Here is a 19,904-nt window from a genome sequence, read left to right on the forward strand (position 1 = left end):
CTGGGGATTCCTGTGGTCCCAGAAGAAGTTTGGAATATCACATCTGATGTGGGACGCTCCAAAATATACCGGGTCTTCAGACATGAAACATTAAAAGCTCTCTAAGCTTCTCTAAAGCCTCCAAAGGCTCTCTTAAGACCCCTCAAGCCTACTTCATTTGCTCAGGAACAAGGCTTTGCCATATATTGTACTTGGCTGCAGACCAGGGAAGAGCCTTTCATGAAAGTCCACAATAAAATGCATCGCATTGATGCAGCTTTCACACCCTGGAGACGCTGTCACCACTGTCAGCATGAGAGGGAAAAGGCAGCTTTCCAGCAGCAGCAAACATCTGTCTCACTCGAAGGGGAATGCTTTTCATGTTGTTAGTTTGTTCTGTGCAAGCAGTAATCGTTTTCAGTGTCCAGAGAGCTGTTGTACCCCGACGATGGGTACAGGTCCCTCTTAAGTATCCTATTGACGATGTTGATCAGAACTTTTTTGTACTGTTGACGTAAAAGTGAGTAAACAAATGGATCTGATGCAGCCTTACTGTAGGTGAGGCACTTGCTTATAATTCCCCAGTAGTAATTTATGGTAACAAAAGGAAGGAGCTCTATCAACCTGTTAAACATTAAAGAGAGATGGAAACACTTGAGTGTTATATTCACACTGAGCCCAGTGCTAAACTCATGCTTCATGAAACATTAATGTATCACTTATTTTCTTACAGCACATGGTCCCTGCAGAAAAAAGGCCCTGACTCCTTGGATTCAATAAAGGCAAAGGGAAATTTTCTAGCAAGGCCGCTGGAATACAACAATCATTCCCTCTATAGAGAGAGAAAAAGTGTGTTTTCAGTGTCAGTGCTCCCATGCATTGGAGATAAGAAAGAGCTTCAGTTTATTGCTCACTTTCTGAATTTAGAGAGTTGTGCTAGTAAGTGGACAAAAATCTTGGTGACATAATCAACTACTCTTCTCCCATGGCAAACTTGAGATAAACACATGTGACTTGGGGTATCCAGGCTCACTCAACTCAGCTGCCTAAGTACAGCTGTCTAGTGACACTTGAGACACTTGGGCATAGCCCCCTTGGCATCAGGCTGCTGTTCCTGGAAGTTGTGGGTCTCTTCTAGCTCCTGTGTCATATCTGCCATTCTTTGTAGAGGTTTTGGACACTATGCAGCATCTCAAATGACACCAGAAACCTGGTCTAGAACACTGAATCCACCCCCTCAGATACAGATCAGTGAACCCGCATTACACAACTGATGTGAATTATAAAATATGCAAAGAGGATTCACATAAGACCGTTGTCATATGAGCAACAGGGCAGTATCTCAGAGAGATTTGGTTGGCACCTGCAATCCCATAGTATGCTTAGGAGCACAACTACATCTACTTACCTGTGAAAGTTTCTGTGTGCACTTGGCTGACCACTAGTTTGGCCAAAGAAAACAAGGAGACAACACTTTTATCATCATTATATGACCAGCCAGCTGTCTCCAGACCTGTGTCTCCTGCTCTGTGTTTCACGGATGATTAGTGGCCTCAGCACCTCAGTTGAGAAGGGTGTATTAATCATGGGTGCAGAAACTGCAACTAAGTAAAAGAATTTTTCCACAGAAGTGAGAGTAAACGTTTAGACTATTCCAGCAAATGTCTGGCATATAGTTCATCTGCAGTGGGCAAACTCTTCAGGAAAGTGGAAAGAACAGGGTGAGAAGTTTTTGTTATCTGCACATCTTTTGTGAAACCTTTTGTAGCAGCAAGAATTTTGCTATATTTTTGCTATATTCATTCCAGAAGAAAAAAAAAAGTACCATGAGATAAAATAGCCCTTTTCTGTACCCTAAAACATCACTGTTTGAAGATGTAAGATCAGAAGCTTTCTCAAGGCTTGAAGAACCTTTTGGCTTCCTTCCAAAGTGCAGAGCTCCCAACTTGCAGGGCGTTGACTTTTGAAGCTGTTCCGATCCCTCTGCATAGAAAAGCTGATTTACCACCGCTAGGATGGAACATTGCAACAAGTGGTTGAATTCTGACAGAAAAATTTCTCATTTGTGTGCATAAAAGAGAAATCACTCCTATGGCAAGTGCATTTAAAAAAATGATGACTTCTTTTTGAAGCTGCTTGGAAAAAATTCCAGTGACTTTAAAACAGAGAGCACACGAAGACACAAAATGCAAGGAATGAATAAATGTACCAGACACAAAATGTGAGAAATAAACAAATGTACAATAAATGACACTTGCTACATGGTTGCTTGGGTTTATCCCCTCCTGTGTATTGTCCTAATACAAGAAATATACATTTGATATTTACACAATTGACATTTTTATAAAGACACTAAATAGGAAGAGTAAGGTATCCTTCAGTCATGAAAATAGATGTATTACCATGTGTTCCTTTAATGTATTATGGGCCCAAACATAATTGCACTGAAGCCAACAGAAGAAAAATTGCACAGTTTTTAATAAGATAATGGGCCTGGCCGAATCAAGTCAGCCTTAGAAATATCCATCTGAATGCATCTTAGTTTCATTTTCTTCTTTTCAGTGCTGTTACAGAAATGATGAAATTCATCTGTTGGCTCTTAGTGAACAGACGAATATATTGCTGATGATCATAATCTCATTCACATTTCTGAAATGAGGAGCAAATACTGAGCTCACAACACAAACTGAGTCACCAGGCCAGAGAGCAAGAAAACAAAGGAGGAGATCTCTCTGTAGAGATTACTTTAGTGCCACCCCTCTAAAAACCAGAATGAGGGAAAAATGGAGAAATGGGCATGGGCAGCAAGTCCTCCAACCTCATTGCCACCATAACCTTTTATCTAGTTCTGCTTGGACACTGTCTTGCCTTTGGGGCAAAGAGCCTTTGAGGATATCCTCCCTAAATACTTCCCATTTTGCTATCACTGAACCACCTCGGGTGTTTGTGACTGAGACAGAAGCTGTACCTTGACACACACATTTATATAAACCAACCCTCCGTTTTCTCTCTCGAGACACACGAGGTACCAGTTTGTCACACACAGAGAATGAACCATCTCACATTTGCCAAATGCAAGGATGAAAAAGGAAGCCACTTTTATTTAAGAAGTTTATGAGAAATACCTTCACCCTGAAAAATGTGGCAATGCTGGAATTTGCTGAGCTTGGTAATGTTCGGATGGAAAGAAGATGGCAAAATCCACTTTGCTCAATATAATTCTATCCTGATTATGGCAAAAGTGAACAGAAAATGACTCAGAATGTACTGAACAGTGATCAATTAACCTTTTAACTCTGATGTAATGTTAATATTTGTAATAATCCTTTCCACTGCAGAAAAAATGCAGTTATCTAGGCAATCACTCAGGAATCCCTTTCAACATATAAATGGGAACTGAAAGAAATGTCATCCTAAAGGTTAGAAAACATTGCCATTTTTGTGCACTGGCCTCAATCTGTCCCCCTACCCATGAAAGAAAAGGGCAATTACAGTGATCATGAGTGGCGTATATGTATATGTGACTGTGTAAGATCAGTGGTCTAAAGATGGCCAGTTTCTGTGGCTGCAGACCCTGGCAGCCATCACCAGGGTGGTTTTGCAAAGACTAGTGAACCTTCCTTGATAGAAGTCGGTTCTCTTCAAGTGTGTCTTGTACACACTGTGAAGTGGAAGACTTTTTAAAAAATCACTAGTAGAAAGATGTAATTCATTTCAGTTTAGAGATGAAAAGCTAAATCCTGAGGTGCTACAATTCAGTAGAGTTACGCTGGCTTCCAGCTCACTGATTTATGCAAGATTTAAAAATAATAACCATATGTTGTATAAAGACTATGCAAGTACGCAATGAGAATGATACATGACTATTTAAAAAAAGTGCAAACCACCCGGGTGGACACCAGTGATTCTGACCAGTTGAGAGTCATATTACTTATACTTTTTATTATTGCTTTTCCTGGGAGATAACTCTCGCACCTCATCACAAGGCCATGCTGCACCATTAGCAATATATTTACAGACATTAATGTTTCCAGACACAAAGCTTATCTGACAAATTATCAGCCTGGATAAATTTAAATTATGTCACTTCATCTTCCAATAGCAGCAAGTTTGGCCTTATGCTTTTAAAAAAAAGAAAAAAAAAGACCTGAGCTAATCAGAAAAAGCTGTCTGCTTTCCTCTCTATTGCTCTAGGTTGTGCTAACAAGGAAGGGTGGCGAGTGTTTTAAACTGCTTTCATCTCTCACTGGCATGTAATTAATTCCTGGTACTTGTCCTAAAAGCCTCTTGCTCTTGGCAAGAGGTACCCAGACCTGGCTGCAATGAGGAAAGGAGAGCTAGAGGCTGCGGGCAGGCTTGGCCCCGGGTCTCTGTCAGGCTCTGGCACCCCAAAATTAGCTGTACTCCCCGCCGAGCACCTGCACAGCAGCAGGCATACCGGTCCCAGAAGCTTCCCTACCCCAACAGGCGATACTAACCTGGTGATAATGTAAGGACCAAAACAGACCACGAACGACCCTATAAAAATACTGATTTTCTTGGTAGCCCGCTGCCTCCTCCGTTTCTGCTCATTAAGACAGCGCTGCTTCACACTGCAAAGGGAAAAGAGCAGTTGGCGGGTTAAGGCAAGAAGCGAGGAGGAGAGATGTGAGCCCAGGGGAGGGGGGAAGGATTCACTCCCGGACGGAGAGCCCCTGCCCCGGGGGAGGGGAGGGCAGGGCAGCCCTGCGCCGACCCGAGAGGGGGGCAGCTCCCGGGGGAGGGGGGGGCAGCTCCCGGGGGAGGGGAGGGCAGCCCCGGCCCCGGAGGGTGACATCTCCCGGGAGAGGGCAGACTCGGCCCCGGAGGGGGCCAGCTCCCGGGGAGGGGAGCGCAGTCCCGGTCCCCCTGATTCTGGAGTTGGTCGCGCTCGCTAGAGCAGCGGCTCCCTGTCAAAGGGAGCTCGGGCAAGTGGGAGCACCCAGCGAGCGGAACTAGCATTTAAACAAAGCAGGCTACAAATGCACAATCTACCGTCTTCTGGCACTATAAGCAGCGTCTGAAACTAGAGGCAGAAGGATTCGCCATGTGGCCGGGGTAGGCAGGGGTGCAGGAAAGGGTGCTGGGGAGGCAGGACATCCTCTCTCCCCGGGGTACCTACCGCAAGTGCCCGGGGTTGTGAATACGAACACACACACATTACCTGGGGTGGATATCCACCAGCAAAACCAGAGTCTGCATGGTAATAATGTCTATCCGCTTGCAGTGGAACCGGGCAACTTTCAACACCTTTAAATAGGTGAAACACAAGATCACCAGTGACAGCATGAAACTGGTGGAGTGAAAGACGATGGTGAACACTGTAAACCTTCTCCGCTCTGTCTCTTCCTTTAGGTGTAAGGTGCAAGAGGCATAAACGCTGTTGTAGTCTACCCACGAGTAAAACAAGGATACCAAGGGGAACGTGAGGGAGTGGAGCCACGAGTAGCCCATCAGTATCACAGCGTCCTTATACCGCATCTTGCTGGTGTAGCTCAAGGGGAACACCACGGCAATCCATTTGTCGATGCTGAGCGCTGCCATGCTCAGCATCGTGTTGGAAGTCAGGAAAGTTTCCAGGAAACCCACCGCTTTGCAGACGCAGCCCCCGAGGGGTTGCTGGTTCCTCAGGATCCCCAGCAGGGTAAAAGGCATGTTCAGGACGGTGAGGAGCAGGTTGCAAAAAGATAAGTTCACCAGGAAAACCCCGGCGACCTGCTTGCGGATCTCCGTACTGTAGACGAAGCATAGCAGCACCAGCAGGTTGGAGAGCAGAGAGACAACCAGCACCAGCACGAGGAGCAACGCCAGCAGCACGCCTGCCAAGTCCATCTCTCAGCGGGTCGCCTGGAGCGGGCGAGGGCAGGAGGAAGGGGGCATCCGAGCCGGCACCGCAGCCTCGCCTGCCGCCGCCCGCGGCCGCCCGCGCATGTTGCCGGCGGCGCGGGCCGGGGCGCAGGTGCCGGCGGAGCCGGCAGCGGGGAGCAGAGCCGGAGGCAGCGGGGTGTGGGGAGAGGAACAGGGGGCGGGGAGCAGAGCCGAAGGTGCAGAGAGAGGGGCGAGGGGAGCGGGTTTGGGCGGCTGGCCGGGGCAGAGGGGAGAGGACCCGCGGGGGAGCGGGGCTCGGGTTTCCTGATAGCGGTGCCAGGCAGCGGGGGAGCGGGGTCGAGGAGGAGTGGGAGAGGAGCCGAGGGCAGGGGGGAGGTATAGACGAAGTGGGGAGGGAGGTCGAGGCACCCGGGGTCGGAGTCGGGGGCTAGCGGTTCCGGAGCGTCCGGTAACCGGAGCCGGAGGTAGCGGGGCCGGGGGTAGCGGGGAGCCCGGGCAGAGGGTCCCGGGGCCAAAGGAGCGGAGCCGGAGCCGGGGCTGAGGAAGCCTGGCCAGGGATAGCAGGTCCCGGGGTTGGGGGAGAGGGGCCGAGGGTAGCGGGGAGCCGGGGCGGGGTTAGCGGGATGCGGGGCCGGGGATGGCGGGGAGCCGGGGCCGGGGGATCGGGGCCGGAGCCGCTGGGCGCGGTGCCCCTGCGCGCTGTCCGCGGTGCTGAAGCGGGCGCTGCCCCGACGGCCGCGCCGCCGCGGCTTCAGGCCGGCATCCGCGGTCCCCCCCGCGCCGGCGCCCTCTCCATGTCCCGCCGCGGGTCCCCCCTCCGCCGGGCGCACGGCCTCCGTCAGGCACTGAGCATCTTCCCCCGGTGCCCAGCCCCTGAAATACTCCAGCCGCGGAGCCTCCCGCGGCGACTCATGCGCAGACGAGCGGCTGCGAGGCACAGGCTCAGCCAGGGATCGCGGAGTCGGTCTGATCCACTCCCGGACCGCCAAGCGAGAGCGACAGGAAGCCCAACTTTCCGCTTATGCGCAGCTCAGGAAGGATAAGACCCGGCGACGAGCTGTTGGTAGTTTAATCCCTGCTCTGTGGTCAGGCACACCTTGAGTGCACAGGCTGCATCCAGCATTCCTGGAATCTTTTGAAAAGCTAGTGTCTGTGCCCCTTGGAAGGTTCCCTCCCCCTCCATCTGAGGGATTACTTGCCCTTCTCCCTATGAAATAAAAATTTCATAGTGCCTAGAGGAGCTATGGTTGCCCTCTGGGTATTCACATTGTCCCCATTGGCCAACTGTGAGGGATGTTGCTTGGTTAGAGACTTCACTTTGGCTGCTTGGACTCACACATTTAAAGCCCCAGCTGGGTGAACAAGTGCTCACATTAGGGTGGTGCTGGCACATTCTGTGGAAGACTAAAGTCTCTCTCTTACTATTTCCCATTTACACTGTTATCACAACAGTGTGATGGTAAGAAAGGTTCTTTCGTTTGTCACATTGTGGCAAAACCTGAAAAGACAGACAAGAAAGAGGCCAGAAATTCTCCCTCTGCACCTGGCAGGAAAGTGAATCACACGGCTAATTCCCAAAGATTCCATAAATCTTTGTCTTAGATTAAAAAAAAAAAAAAAAAAAAAAAGGAAAAAAAGAGGGAGTAAGTTTTGGTGCATCAAAACACTAGTACAGAAAAAAGCTGCCATTTCTAATCACTGTCACATTTTACAGTTGATCGCCAGAACTGACACGAAGAAAAAGAAGAAGAAAAGGTAGCTTTCCCGCTATCCTAAGGAAATGCTGTATTGTGTATATTGTCTCTACAATGTAGCCTTGTCACGCAAGTGTGACCACTGTGTGAAAAGCAGCACATAAAACTGCTTGAAAGAGCCTGAAGGCATTGGTGGTTTGTTTTTGGTTTTTTTTTTTTTTTTCCAACAGCAGTTATAAGTTTTGGATCAGGCCCTAACTGAAAAACTTGCTATGGTAAGTTATATGTCCTAAGGAAAGAACAAAGCAACAAGACATAAGATGTGTTATTTGGAAGAGAACCAGTACTGTACTAGTTCTCAGGATGGATAGAAAATGAATGTTTTCTTTCATCAGAAAGCTGTCATTTCCAAAGTTAAAAAAGAGCAGATACATTTGACGTTGCTTATGCTTGACAAGCAAAAATCCAATATATATCTGTGTAAGCATTTGAGGAAAAAACCCACATCTACAAAAGCATGACAATACCAGTTATCTCAGAGTTCATTTGTTGTGCTTCTGTCATCAGGGAATCAACATTGTGGAGCCAAACACTGCATAGAGGGTTGGGAAGGACTGAACCATCGTGGGAGAAGCTGGCTGTACCCATGCAGAGCAGAGGTCCTGCAATTACTCCCTCTCTCACAGCAGCAATTCTTGAGGTTCCTACTAGTCAGAACCCATCTATGACTTACCTTTCATTTAACAGTATCACAAGGTTATGGAGCTTTTATGTTAACCATCTGGGATTAGAGGCTGTCTGTGTAGTGATGTCAGGTGGGGTAGATGCTATTTTATATCATCACAGAGACAACCTAGATGTGCTGTTCTCTTACTGTGATAGCTACTTGAGAAGCTATTTTCTGTTGGATCCAGACAGAAGGCAACTTCTGTCTCTTTCTCTCTTTTTTCTACACATACACACATAATTTCTCTCATACAGCTTTTTCAGATGAAGAATTAATTATTTCTGAAAACTAATGGAGAAAAAACACATCAAAATAAGACAAGGGAAAAAAAAAAAAAGGTGGCAAGTAGCAGAAAACCAGGAAAAAAATGATTCTGCTTTTGCACATGTACAGTGAGTTCTGTGGTCATCTGCAATAATATCGTGGGCTTAAAGAAACCAGTTGGGATGGCATTGTTAGATTTGTCTCTTTGTTTTCAGCAGACCTTTGCCAGAGTGACAAGTTAAGCATATACATAACTTCCTGAGGGATGGGGGGTCCTCTGCTGACTCTTTTCCATTTACAGGCAGCATCCCATAACACTTCATACCAGCCACCTTTCAAATATTGATGCTCAAATGCCCATTTACAGCTTATGAGGCTGAAAACAGTCACCTGTGTGAGACCAGAAGGCTTGAACTTGCCACTCTGAGTTTGCAAAAGTAGGCATCTGCCACCTTACCCCTGAAAACACATATGCTACCTTTTTGCATATAAGCAGACATACATAAATCACTACAAATGCTCACAGTGGTCACACTAAACACACATATTTTCCCAATCAAGATCTTACAGTACTTACTTTCATACTCAAGGGTGCTGTCTTGATTCAAACTGGGGACTTGGAGACCGCTGCAATACAAATAAGAAAGGAAAAAAAAAAAAAAAGAGGTGCTTGTCATTAATTATCCTTTAATAAACATAGACTATTCAGTTAGCACAGATTAGGTAAGTACTTGAGATTTTTATCCTAATAGCTGCATCATTCATTAAATCTACACATTCATCTGTTCTAAATATTGACCGCAACTTATTGGATTTAATGGTTAATGCACTGTGTTCATTGGAAAGGAACAGGGGACGATTCAAATTGCCTTTTAGTTTCACTCCAGGAGAGATGTGTCATGCAAATTTCAATACAGATCACAACTGAGCATAATTCAGCTCTAATCAATGTATTCTGCAATGGCTAGGAACACATTTAATTTGGTTCTAATTTTAAGAAAGCACCATGAAAGAGGAGATCTCAAACAAATCTTATCAAATAATTTGCAAGTACAGACAAAAGCAACCCTTCAGATTCTCTTATGATAGGCAAAAGGGGGGAAATTAAATTACATTAACCAATGTAGGGGGAAATGGAATGACTCACAGAACTGATGTTAAGAACAAAGCTTTTCACTTCTAGGCCACTTGCTAAAAAGTGACCCATTTCAAATGTGAGCAAGAATGGTTAATACTCGTAAGATTTTCAGTATGCTCTGTAAAGATCTCTGGTACTCCGAGTTCCTGACAAGCACATGGAAATATCTTCTCACCACCACAATGGCAGCAGGTGTGCTATTGTTGTCACATTAGTTTTAGTTAATGAAACTTTGGTGAAGCTAGAATCCTTCAGTCCATCAAGACTCAGAAGCAACTTAATTTTTTTTATTCCCCCATTATTTTTTATTCCCTCTTTCTTTTCAGTGCCCTGCTTTATTATGATTTGAACTGTAGGGTCTTTGAGCAAGCAGGGTATCCATACCTGATAGTCTAACACAGCTTTTATTTTTTCTGGAACAATATAGCAAATAAGCAAGTTGGTAGTAGTAACGTAAGAGCTGACATGCTGTTAGTCTCTTCAGAAAAGATGCGAGGCCTGACTCATCAGTCTAATACAATTCTGCAACACTGTTCCTTTGGCAGAATTTCAGTGGGCATATTTACCACCTGTGGAATAGCTTTATCATAAAGATCTTCCTAACATGGAATACAGCCGAACTGAAGGTCTGCACATTCCTCCTGTAGACCCTACTTTGCAGGGAAAAAATGGAGCAGTAAAAAGCATGTGTATTTATCATAACTACCAGGGAAGGGAGAAGAGCAAAAGAAATACAAAGCTCAATCATACAGCAGTCTTGCTGACTGAAATTATTTCAAAATTGCTTAAAAATTGTAAGAATATCATAGTTCAACAAATAATCTTGCATTTGTATTAAAACTATACACTTGCAAAAATCTTTTGGCTCGTGTTTGTGCAAACTAGACATATTCCTACAGTCTACAAAAATTGATCTCAAAATAATTCAAGAAAATATTTGATTTTGGAGGATAGAGCTGAGGTTTGAAGAGACAGGTGAAAATACCTCAAGAGTAACTGGTGAGACCACACCTTGAATACTGTGTTCAGTTTTGGGCTTCTCATTACAAGAAAGACCTTGAGGTGATGGAGCATATCCAAGAAGAGCAATGAAGCTGGTGAAGGGTCTAGAGAAAAAGTCCTATGAGGAGCAGTGGAGAGAACTGGGGTCATTCAGTCTGGAGAAAAGGAGACTCAGGGGAGATCTTATTATTCTCTACAACTACCTGAAAGGAGATTGTAGCGAGATGGGTGTTGGTTTCTTTTGCCAAGTGACAAGATGAAGAAAAACAGTCTCAAGTTGCACCAGGGGAGCTCTGGAGTTTTAGATTGGATATTAGGAAAAATGTCTTCACCAAAAGGGTTGTCAAGCATTGGAACAGACTGCCCAGTGAAGTGGTTTAGTCACCATCCCTGGAGGAATTTAATAGATGTGTAGATGTTGTTCTTAGGGACCCGTCTTAGTGGTGGACTTGGCAGTGTTAGGTTAATGGCTGGACTCGATGATCTTAAGGGTCTTTTCCAACCTAAAAGATTCTATGATTCTAGTCTTGATGTTTCTTAATGGAAATGGAAATACACAGATACTGGAAGATGAAAGGAAAATAGTAAAATATTCACAGAATTCAAAACAGTTACAGCTGAGATACAATTCTAAAAATGGATAAGTATGGATATATGTCAATGCTTCCTCTTTCTGCCACCAATTCATTTTGTCTTCCTCTTCCACAACACAAGGCAGCAGGTAGAACCAGCATTCTAGATTGCAAGATTCAGCTTTGGAATGAAGCTGGCCAGATTTTCCTAGAGTACAATGCAAAAATGTGAATGTAAAAATATGCTATTCTACTGAGCAGCAAAATATATTGATTTCAGCAAAGTTTGTGTCAGGAGGTAAACAAACACTAACTAGCTTTTACATCCAACAGCTTTAAGGCTGTAATGCAGGTCTGAAATATTAATGGAGGAATACTGTTCCCTCAAGCAAATGGCACAAGAATTTGAATCTCTGTCTTCCATTACTATGTGTCAAGTTCTTCAAAATACCTGGACTATACCCGTTCTCTCCTCAGACTAGTTCTACAACAGAGTTACTCCTGATTTGATGGAATATTCAGGACTTGGCCCATAACCAGAATTTTTGATTTTACAAATTCTTCTTCAGTCTTAAGAAAAAATAAAATGGTAAGTGGATTCCTATTGAATCCCAAGGTAAGGGTACATGTAGCCTCCTTCTATTTTCATCTATTTTTGTCCAATTCTTAAGGCTTTGTTATATCAATAGATTTTAACCTGACAGGAATAAAGATTAAAGTGCATTTTTTCTTGCTATTTTTCCACCATGCCTCACAAACACAGTAGTTCATACTAGCAGTGCTGTACTACACCAGCTTGTTATAAAACTTATCAAAGCTGCAGGCATGGGGATGAAATTCCCAGGAGCCTTTGACTGGCATTTTCAACAAATGTGACAATGTTTAGCACTCCCAGGGGCCAGCAAACATTAAAAGGCATTTTTCAGAAACTGCTGAGGCAATTTATTTACTGTTGCAGTGAAGTTCCAGGAGCCAACATATGAAAAAACCAGCATGTGTTCTTCTGCTGTATGGTAGAAATTCTCCTTTTCCTGCCTTACTTGCTCAAAATCCCCCACACATCTGACACAGATGGTTTGATTCTGCTTTCCTTGAGTCAGTGCAAGCCCAAGATAAGTCCCACAAAGCCACTGGGAAAACCAACACAGTGGAAATGAAGGCAATCAAATATAAGGCTGAAGAAACAGTATGAAGCTTCTACAATGGGGGCCATTTTGGTGATATTTATTATAAAGAGCACTCTCAGCAAGCACATCAAGAAAAAAATTAACCCCACCTTGTGCAGTGTAAGACCTGATCTGACAGAGGTGGCTGCTGAGCTGCTCAGGGACAGAGATGCTCAAAGCCCTTAAGATGGCTGTAGAGGAAGGAGTGTGTGCACGCAGCCAAGAGCTCTTTCCTAAGCTGTTTGCTCAGGAGCAGTTTAAACAGATACTGAATCAAAGGATCAGAGCAAGCTGGGCTTGTAGCATGAGCGAGTCACCATGGGTTGAACTCAAACATGACCAGAACAGTCGCAGCGGGGCAAAGTGCTCCGACACTTTGTGTGTCACAGCAAAGTGCTCCGACACACAGTGCCTCTCAGCTCTGCAAATTCCCTCCTACGGGACAGATGTGTCACATAACTTATCCCTTCATGGACATGCAGTGGACCAGTCCCCATAATTCAGGGCAACAGCCTTGTGTTGTACAGAGTTGACCCTGCTTCCCCTGCCCCAGCCCTTTAACCTTCACACATTACTCTTTCTGCGGCAGGTTCTTGCTTGACTACCTTAAGCAATAGTTTGCCTTTCCCTAAGCCATCACTGCAGAGAGGTTTCTTCACACCCCCGCTAACAGGTACAGCTTCTATTGGTGAAGGTAATCAACTGGCACCATCTGCTTCGAGGAATAAATAGCAAGATATTTTCTACAGCAATTCTGTAATTTCTAGGTTCTGTCCTCCCATCCCTTTCCCCTGCCTACCCACCCATCCACCCACCCCCACATCCATCCGCAGGAACATGTTCTTGCAGAAAAAACTCTGGCTCAGAAGCAACTTCACTCTAAGAAATGGAATTGGCAGGTAATAAATAGGCCTGTACTATGCTGCTTTCATAAAGACACTCTCTGGGGCTAAGACATTTAAATGTGAACACAGGTTGTTGAGCACGCACAGCTACCTCAGAGTCTCTATTATCATGCACCTTTCACTGTGTGTTTCACTGAGTGTATTAAAAAAAAAAATCCCAACACCAAAAAGCCCCCCTTTCATTACGGTAAAGAAAGAAAATGAAGGAACTGCCAGGACAAAATTGACACTGTATAATGCAAACTCTGCGCGCTGGCATAGCAGGGGTTCCCACAGTAAGTCATGTTGCTTAGGAACAATTATAACATGTAGCCCCAAATCATCACCTCCAATTACGCAGGGAGAGAGACTCAGTCTTCCACCAGAAGCACAGAAGTGAAGAATATCACACTGCTTTATGGGGGATGGGCTTACCCACATCCCACATCCTTACCTGGGATGGGCTTTCATCTGGAGAACATCTGACAAGTCGATCCCCAGTTCTGCCAGGAGTCCCACTGCAAACAAATCCTGTCAAAGTCAATATGATCTTCAGAAACTCACATGAATGGCGAACCAAAGCATAAGCTGGGGATGATGGCCCTCTAAAGCCATTCCCCTCACCCAGCTCCACACCTGTCTTTGCCCACTTATGCAGAAGGCCACAGGAAGGGCTCTTTTCCTCAATACACTATGGTGGATTAACCTGGCCCTGACCTCTTCTGTGTCTGTGGCCACAGGGACTTGAGTAACCCTCGGACTTGACTCCTGCTTGTTTCCCACAGAATATTTTTGCATGTTACTTCCTCAAACCTCAGTCCTGAGGGAGGATGGTGGGCATGTACGTCTTTCACATGTAGTGAAATAAAAAAATGTTACTTCTTCCTTCTCTGTGCAAGGGCTCTGGGAGATTATCTACAGCTGAAGCTCTCTGTTGTGCCTGGGTAGGCACTGCCACTCAAAAGTACCAGAAAACTTACCCTGCGCTCTGTCTGACCTCCGCTGGAGCCCAGTGCAAATCAGTTATTCTCAGACCAGCATTTTTATCTCCTTATGCTGATGAGGTCCCTTGAGTTTTGTAACCTCTGCAATTTCTTCGGAGGTGTGTTACAAATTATTAATTTATTCTGAATTCTGAAATAATATTTTTTATAATTATGTTCATTTTTCTGCCTCTCAAGGTCATTTAGGGTTTTGTCTCTTTCCCGGATAATTGTTTTCATTAACATAACAGTAGTCTTGGAAACAGCTAAGCAGAGCTTTGTACCCATCTAGCTTTATGCAATGAGTTGACTAAGTGAAGATACACTGGTCTGTTGTCGTACACAGAGCAGTTCTGGGTAACTGGTGTCTAGAGCTGCTGTGAGCTCTCCCTCTCACACCAGCACAGGCCCAGGTGCTGGTACTTTGAACACAGCAACTTCAAAAAAAAAAAAAAAAAAAAAAAAAAAAAAGAAAAGAAAAGAAATCTGAAAAATACCTTTATTCCCCACCAAAAAAAAAAAAGTTCCGGGAGTTGGGAAAGCCCCCTCACTAGCTGGGCTAATTCAGGTGTAAGTCTAGGATAGGAAAACCTTGGGTTTAATTCCCTAATCTGCTTGAGTAATCTGGGGTAAAAAAAATCTGCCTTGTTTTAACCCAAACAGGGGTCTAAGCCTGCAGAGGCCAGTAACCAAATTGCTGGGCAAGAGAAGGCAGCCATTTCTTGTCTACAGTTTAGTGAAACATTTGGAAAGCTTTCATTTTGATCTGATGTTGAAGAGAAACAAATTTAATATCTTGAAAAGTCTCACAAAACTGCTTTCTCTCCATTTCTGATTAGCAGCCATTAGCCTGTACGCTTGTTACTCTGCATTTTTTATATCCGTCCTTACCCAGACTCCCACTCCTCTCACTTACTTGCCCAATTGCTGTGTCCCATCTCATATTTACATCACCAAATCTATGTGCAGCAGTAGACTTTTAGTCTCCATCTTTAGTCTGTGAGGTATCACCCTGGTAGCGGCCCCTATATATTACCCTTATAGAAACAGCAAACAATGATACTTGTCAGTACTAGTAAGTGCAAATTCCTTAGAAATAGTCTTCTGGGAGCATGAGACACCGTCGTCTTTGGTCATGTGCCTGATCATTCAAGATCAGTGATGGGAAGGAGCCACCATACCAGGTGAGAAGTGCTCCAAGTCAGTGGGGACAGGTTTTGTTCAGAGCAGGAGTAGATGGCACCCTGCTTGCTGGAGCTCAGCGTGTACAGCCTTTGAGCACTGCCTTGGATGAAGGGCAGGGATGGACCTCAAACACGAGTAAACTACAGGGAGTACAGACTCTGCTGCAGAAGAGTAATCACCCACCATGACAGTGTCAACAAAACCAATTGCTGGCCTCAGTAACCAGAACATTTATGAGCAGCATTTCTCATTGCTTATGAATGGATATACCTAGTAAAAATGTGCCAGGAGCAGCTCTTTAAGTTCATGTTAAAAAGTCTTTCATATCCCTTGAGATTATGTATGTGCGATTCCTTTCCAACTATATTGCATAATTGTATTCAAAAACAAAGTGTTTGCTGACTTTAAATGGGTTTATGCAAAACATCTTAAAAGGCACCATTGCCCTGAAAGTTATGTTGTTTTTTTTTAATTAGCTAATGTTAAAAATCAATAATCAAGGTATATTAAGAGGATTTATAGATTTATCATAAAACCAAATAAAGGGAACAGCTGTGATAATTTATTCTGACATTCTGTCAAAAATGCTTATAATATTATCTTATTTGGACTACAGCATAAATAAAAATTCAGTCTTGATAACAAAAAAGTCTTATGTGGGGAATCTATTGCAGGGGATTTAACAAATTTGCCCTGGCTGATTGCTCACTGCTGAAAAAGTCATGGCTCATTTCTGAACTGCATGCTTTCAGTTTTAGCTTCAGCCAGGGGATTGCTTATACATTTCCTCACCAGATTAAAAAGTCAGTTACCTAAATGCTGCTACTGTAAACTGACAGATTAAGTCCACCAATTTCCAGTCCTTAATTTGAGCCCTCTCCAGCTCAACATGTGTCTTTAATGGTGGAAGTCACAATTAAGCACAGCCTTCCAGATGTGCTCACAACAAGTAATACCCACCACGCTGATTATGGAGAATACTCTGTCATATGCTGAAAGGTTGATATTAAACAACATTACACCATGGCATCAGATACAGCTGATTTCAAAGTTACCTGAAAATCCTTGTTACAGTACTTTCTTCCCAAGTTCAGAGGGCTCTTTCTTATCAATATGAACTAAATTAAATGGCCCTACAGGTATGATTTTACACTGGCTGTTTTAAAGCATATACTGTATCGTACTTTTTATTTAGCTGACTGATCTGGACCACTCAGGTTATAGACTTCTTCTCTTCATTATTACTTATCTCCATTCTCTTTTTGAGCTGAAGCTTTTATCAGTGATCTTATGTTATCTCCCAAGTCCCTGATCAAAGTATTAAATATTGCAGACCAAAACCAGTTTCCCATGATATTCTCTAAGAAACATAGTAATTCGAGGGTATTTCTCGACTTAAAATTGCCTTTTATGTAAATTGATTTTTATAAGAACTAGCTCACAAATAAAAACTGACAACCTCATTCCATTGTTGGAGTTAAAAAAAATACTTTTATGAAAGTAATGATTGAAATCTGGCCATTTCTACATTCAGAATCTCCAAGTGATGTTTTTGAATACAAGTGACAAGCAGGATGATTCTGCAGGCTATGAGGAGCAACCTTCTAACAGAAACAAGAGCTGCAATCTCATAAAACAATGTGTGCTATTTTATAAGATAATTGCATTTTTAAGATAATGTTAGTGGCTGCTGGAGGCATGAGGAGGCTTCCTGATCTGCAAGCTTTATTCCTCTTCCTTCTTGAATGTAGTACAAAACCTGTTTTGCATATTTTAATCTGATGAAATTGCTGATTATTCCAGGTAGCAGCCAAATAACATGCAGATCTGAGGGCAGTGTTTCCCCTTCTCTAGTAGCCAGGTAATCGGCTCATACCCGTTCCCTTTTCTTATTCCGGGCTCAGCTGGCCGTGCAGCTTTCCAGCAGGGCTTAGGCCAGCAGCTCTGCTGAAGCCTCAGTTTCCTGGTTCCCAAAGGCACTCAGTAAGATTAAACTGGAGTGACTAAGCATGTACTTTACTTTTCCAAGTGGGTCCACGGACAAGGACAAACCATAGTTTCTGGTTAAACTGATAATGCTTTCCTCTGGTTTAAGTAGCAAAAAACAATAGGAAAACAAAATAATAATAACAATAAAATTTTATAATCAAAATGGTGACTGTAGAAGAAGTTACTCAGTTAATTGTATTAACTGAGAAAAATAATGTCTAAGTGGTCCGGTTTAAGCTATTTGGTTTAGTTGTTTATTTGCATTTTATTTGTCTTTCTGCAGTTTGGTTTATAATTTTTTTTAATTTTTTTTTTTTGCTAACTCTGTCTTCTGTCCTTGGATGATATAAATAACAGAAAAGGGAAAAAAAAGAAATAATAGAATTTTAAGTCTATTTTCCCCTCTGGGAATGTATATATTTGGCCACACTGAGAATAAATTGCAGCATACCAGCGTCTAGTTCTCTCATCACGGATTGCCTTTAATTATTCTCAATTTATAGCATTAGCGCTGGAAAGCAAGGAGTGTCATACTCAGAGTTCTTTTCAGCTGGCTAAGCATTAATGGATGATGATTAACAAGAAAACCTCTCTGCCTTGCCAGTCCGGGCTAAAAGCAAATTGGTTATTTGGCCAATGCATGTGTTTATTGTCCACATATCTGAAAAACGAGTAGAAGTAGCAATGTAGCTATATAAATGTATGTTGCATTAATTAATGGACTAACCTAGACACTCTTTTTTGCTTTGTTTGGATTAAAGTTCAGTTTCAAAACTGGTTCACTAGCATTTTGTCAAGCTGAAAACATTGGAGGCCTGTTTGTTATGAAACTGTACCCAAATACCCAAATAGGGACTGGTAAGTGCTGTTCTCTGTTAACCAGCTGATTGAAAGCTGGGTGGAGGATGGGGCAGCAAACAGTCAGAAGATGACCAATAAACCCATAATAGATCAAGATACTCAACTGGTCATGACATTTCTCATTACCTTGGGTTTGAACCCACTTGGTCCGTTCCATTCATGAATGTGTTAAGCCATTCACCAGAAAGACTTTACATTTTGACAGATCAAACCTACGTTTTCTCCCTTCTTTTAAATGTGAAGCAGAAACATCGCCCAACACCTATCAGTAAAAGCTTACATTACAATATATATGAGTACAGGATCACCTGCTAGCTTCTAACCCAATTTTTTGATGGTAAAAGACTGCATCTTTTGTAGCTGCTACAGAACTCCCAAGATACAGATGTAACAACAAGTTTTTGCACATGGTGAAATAAGGTTAATGGGAGTGCAAATATATAGAGCATCATTTATTATGTCATCATGCTATACAGTTACCAATTATCAATGGTACCTGTTTATTTATGCAATACTATTCTTTAGCAAATAAATCCTTTTTCATTGAAGATCTAGCATCACATACTGATGATCTAGCATTTGGGAGGGTCCTGTGAAACAACTGATATATCATAAGTTGTTTCAGGGTAAACCATAGTGAAATGATTGTAGAATGATTCTTAATTTACATGCTTCTCAGTCCAGGGATTGTGTTTGTCTTTGTGTTTGCAAAATACACATTTTGAATGCTACGGAAATTCTCATTACTATGAAAAATGTTTATTTTTACTTTTAGATTTTCCAGTTGATTTCAGCGAGCCTGTAATGAAATAAAATGGCTCTAAATACTTTCAAGGAGGAAAACATCTAGTACCTCTTCATTTTTTATAAAATTCTGCAGGTTTGGCTGTCTCAGTCTTTCCTTGCAGTCAAGCACAGTTCAGTGTTTTTGTTTGTTTGTTTTACTTCTCTGAATTTCCTTGGATGTATTTCGGATAATATGAAGAATGCAATATTTAGAAAGGATATAGTCACCCCAGAGCTATAGAGAAAACGTATCTGTGTTACTCATTGGATTTCTGCAATGCCAAGAGATGGCTCAGAGCTTCAGTGTACAAACTGCTGTTCCACTACACAACAGAAGAGCTGTTTGATTTTTAATGTTGCATAGGGGAAAGAAGATGGTTTAAAGCAACAGCAGTGAAATAATTATGATCAGCATGGTTAATAGCTATCATCAGAACAAAATTAGTCCATTACATCATGACTTTATATGCACACTCTGAAGTCATGTGCTTATTTTGTTTCTGTATCATATTGAAAAGTTTTGTAAAATGTACTTCTTGATTATTGTCAATAAACCATTACACTTTTCTGGTCTTTGGCCTCTTACTGCATTTTTTACTATTAGGTTCCTTGGGTGGGTTTTTTGTTTGGTTTTCGTTTTTGTTTTGTTTTGTTTTGTTTTTCTCTGTCCAAATTAATCTTATTTCTGATCTCTTAGCCCTGTGTTTCTACTCTTTTTAGGACTTTTGATATTTAGACCACAAAAAGTTTAATAAACCTTTGAAAAGCGATATATACTTCAGTCTTTTGAGATTTGGGTATTGCTTTTCAGCTAATATTGAAGATGT

The 19,904-nt window shown here is 42.9% G+C and overlaps 1 protein-coding gene across 1 annotated transcript; it reads right to left on the reverse strand.

Annotated features, from left to right (window-relative positions):
- Window positions 1–365: 365 nt before the first annotated feature.
- GPR78 (G protein-coupled receptor 78) lies at window positions 366–5,829 on the reverse strand. Its single transcript, XM_074148140.1, has 3 exons — window positions 5,162–5,829; window positions 4,458–4,571; window positions 366–603 (listed from the first exon to the last, which is right to left on the reverse strand). Exons 1-3 carry the CDS (start codon window positions 5,827–5,829, stop codon window positions 366–368), a joined length of 1,020 nt encoding a protein of 339 aa, XP_074004241.1.
- Window positions 5,830–19,904: the final 14,075 nt, after the last annotated feature.

The sequence above is a fragment of the Numenius arquata genome, chromosome 5, assembly GCF_964106895.1.
Source record: "Numenius arquata chromosome 5, bNumArq3.hap1.1, whole genome shotgun sequence".
Classification (NCBI taxonomy): Eukaryota; Metazoa; Chordata; class Aves; order Charadriiformes; family Scolopacidae; genus Numenius; species Numenius arquata.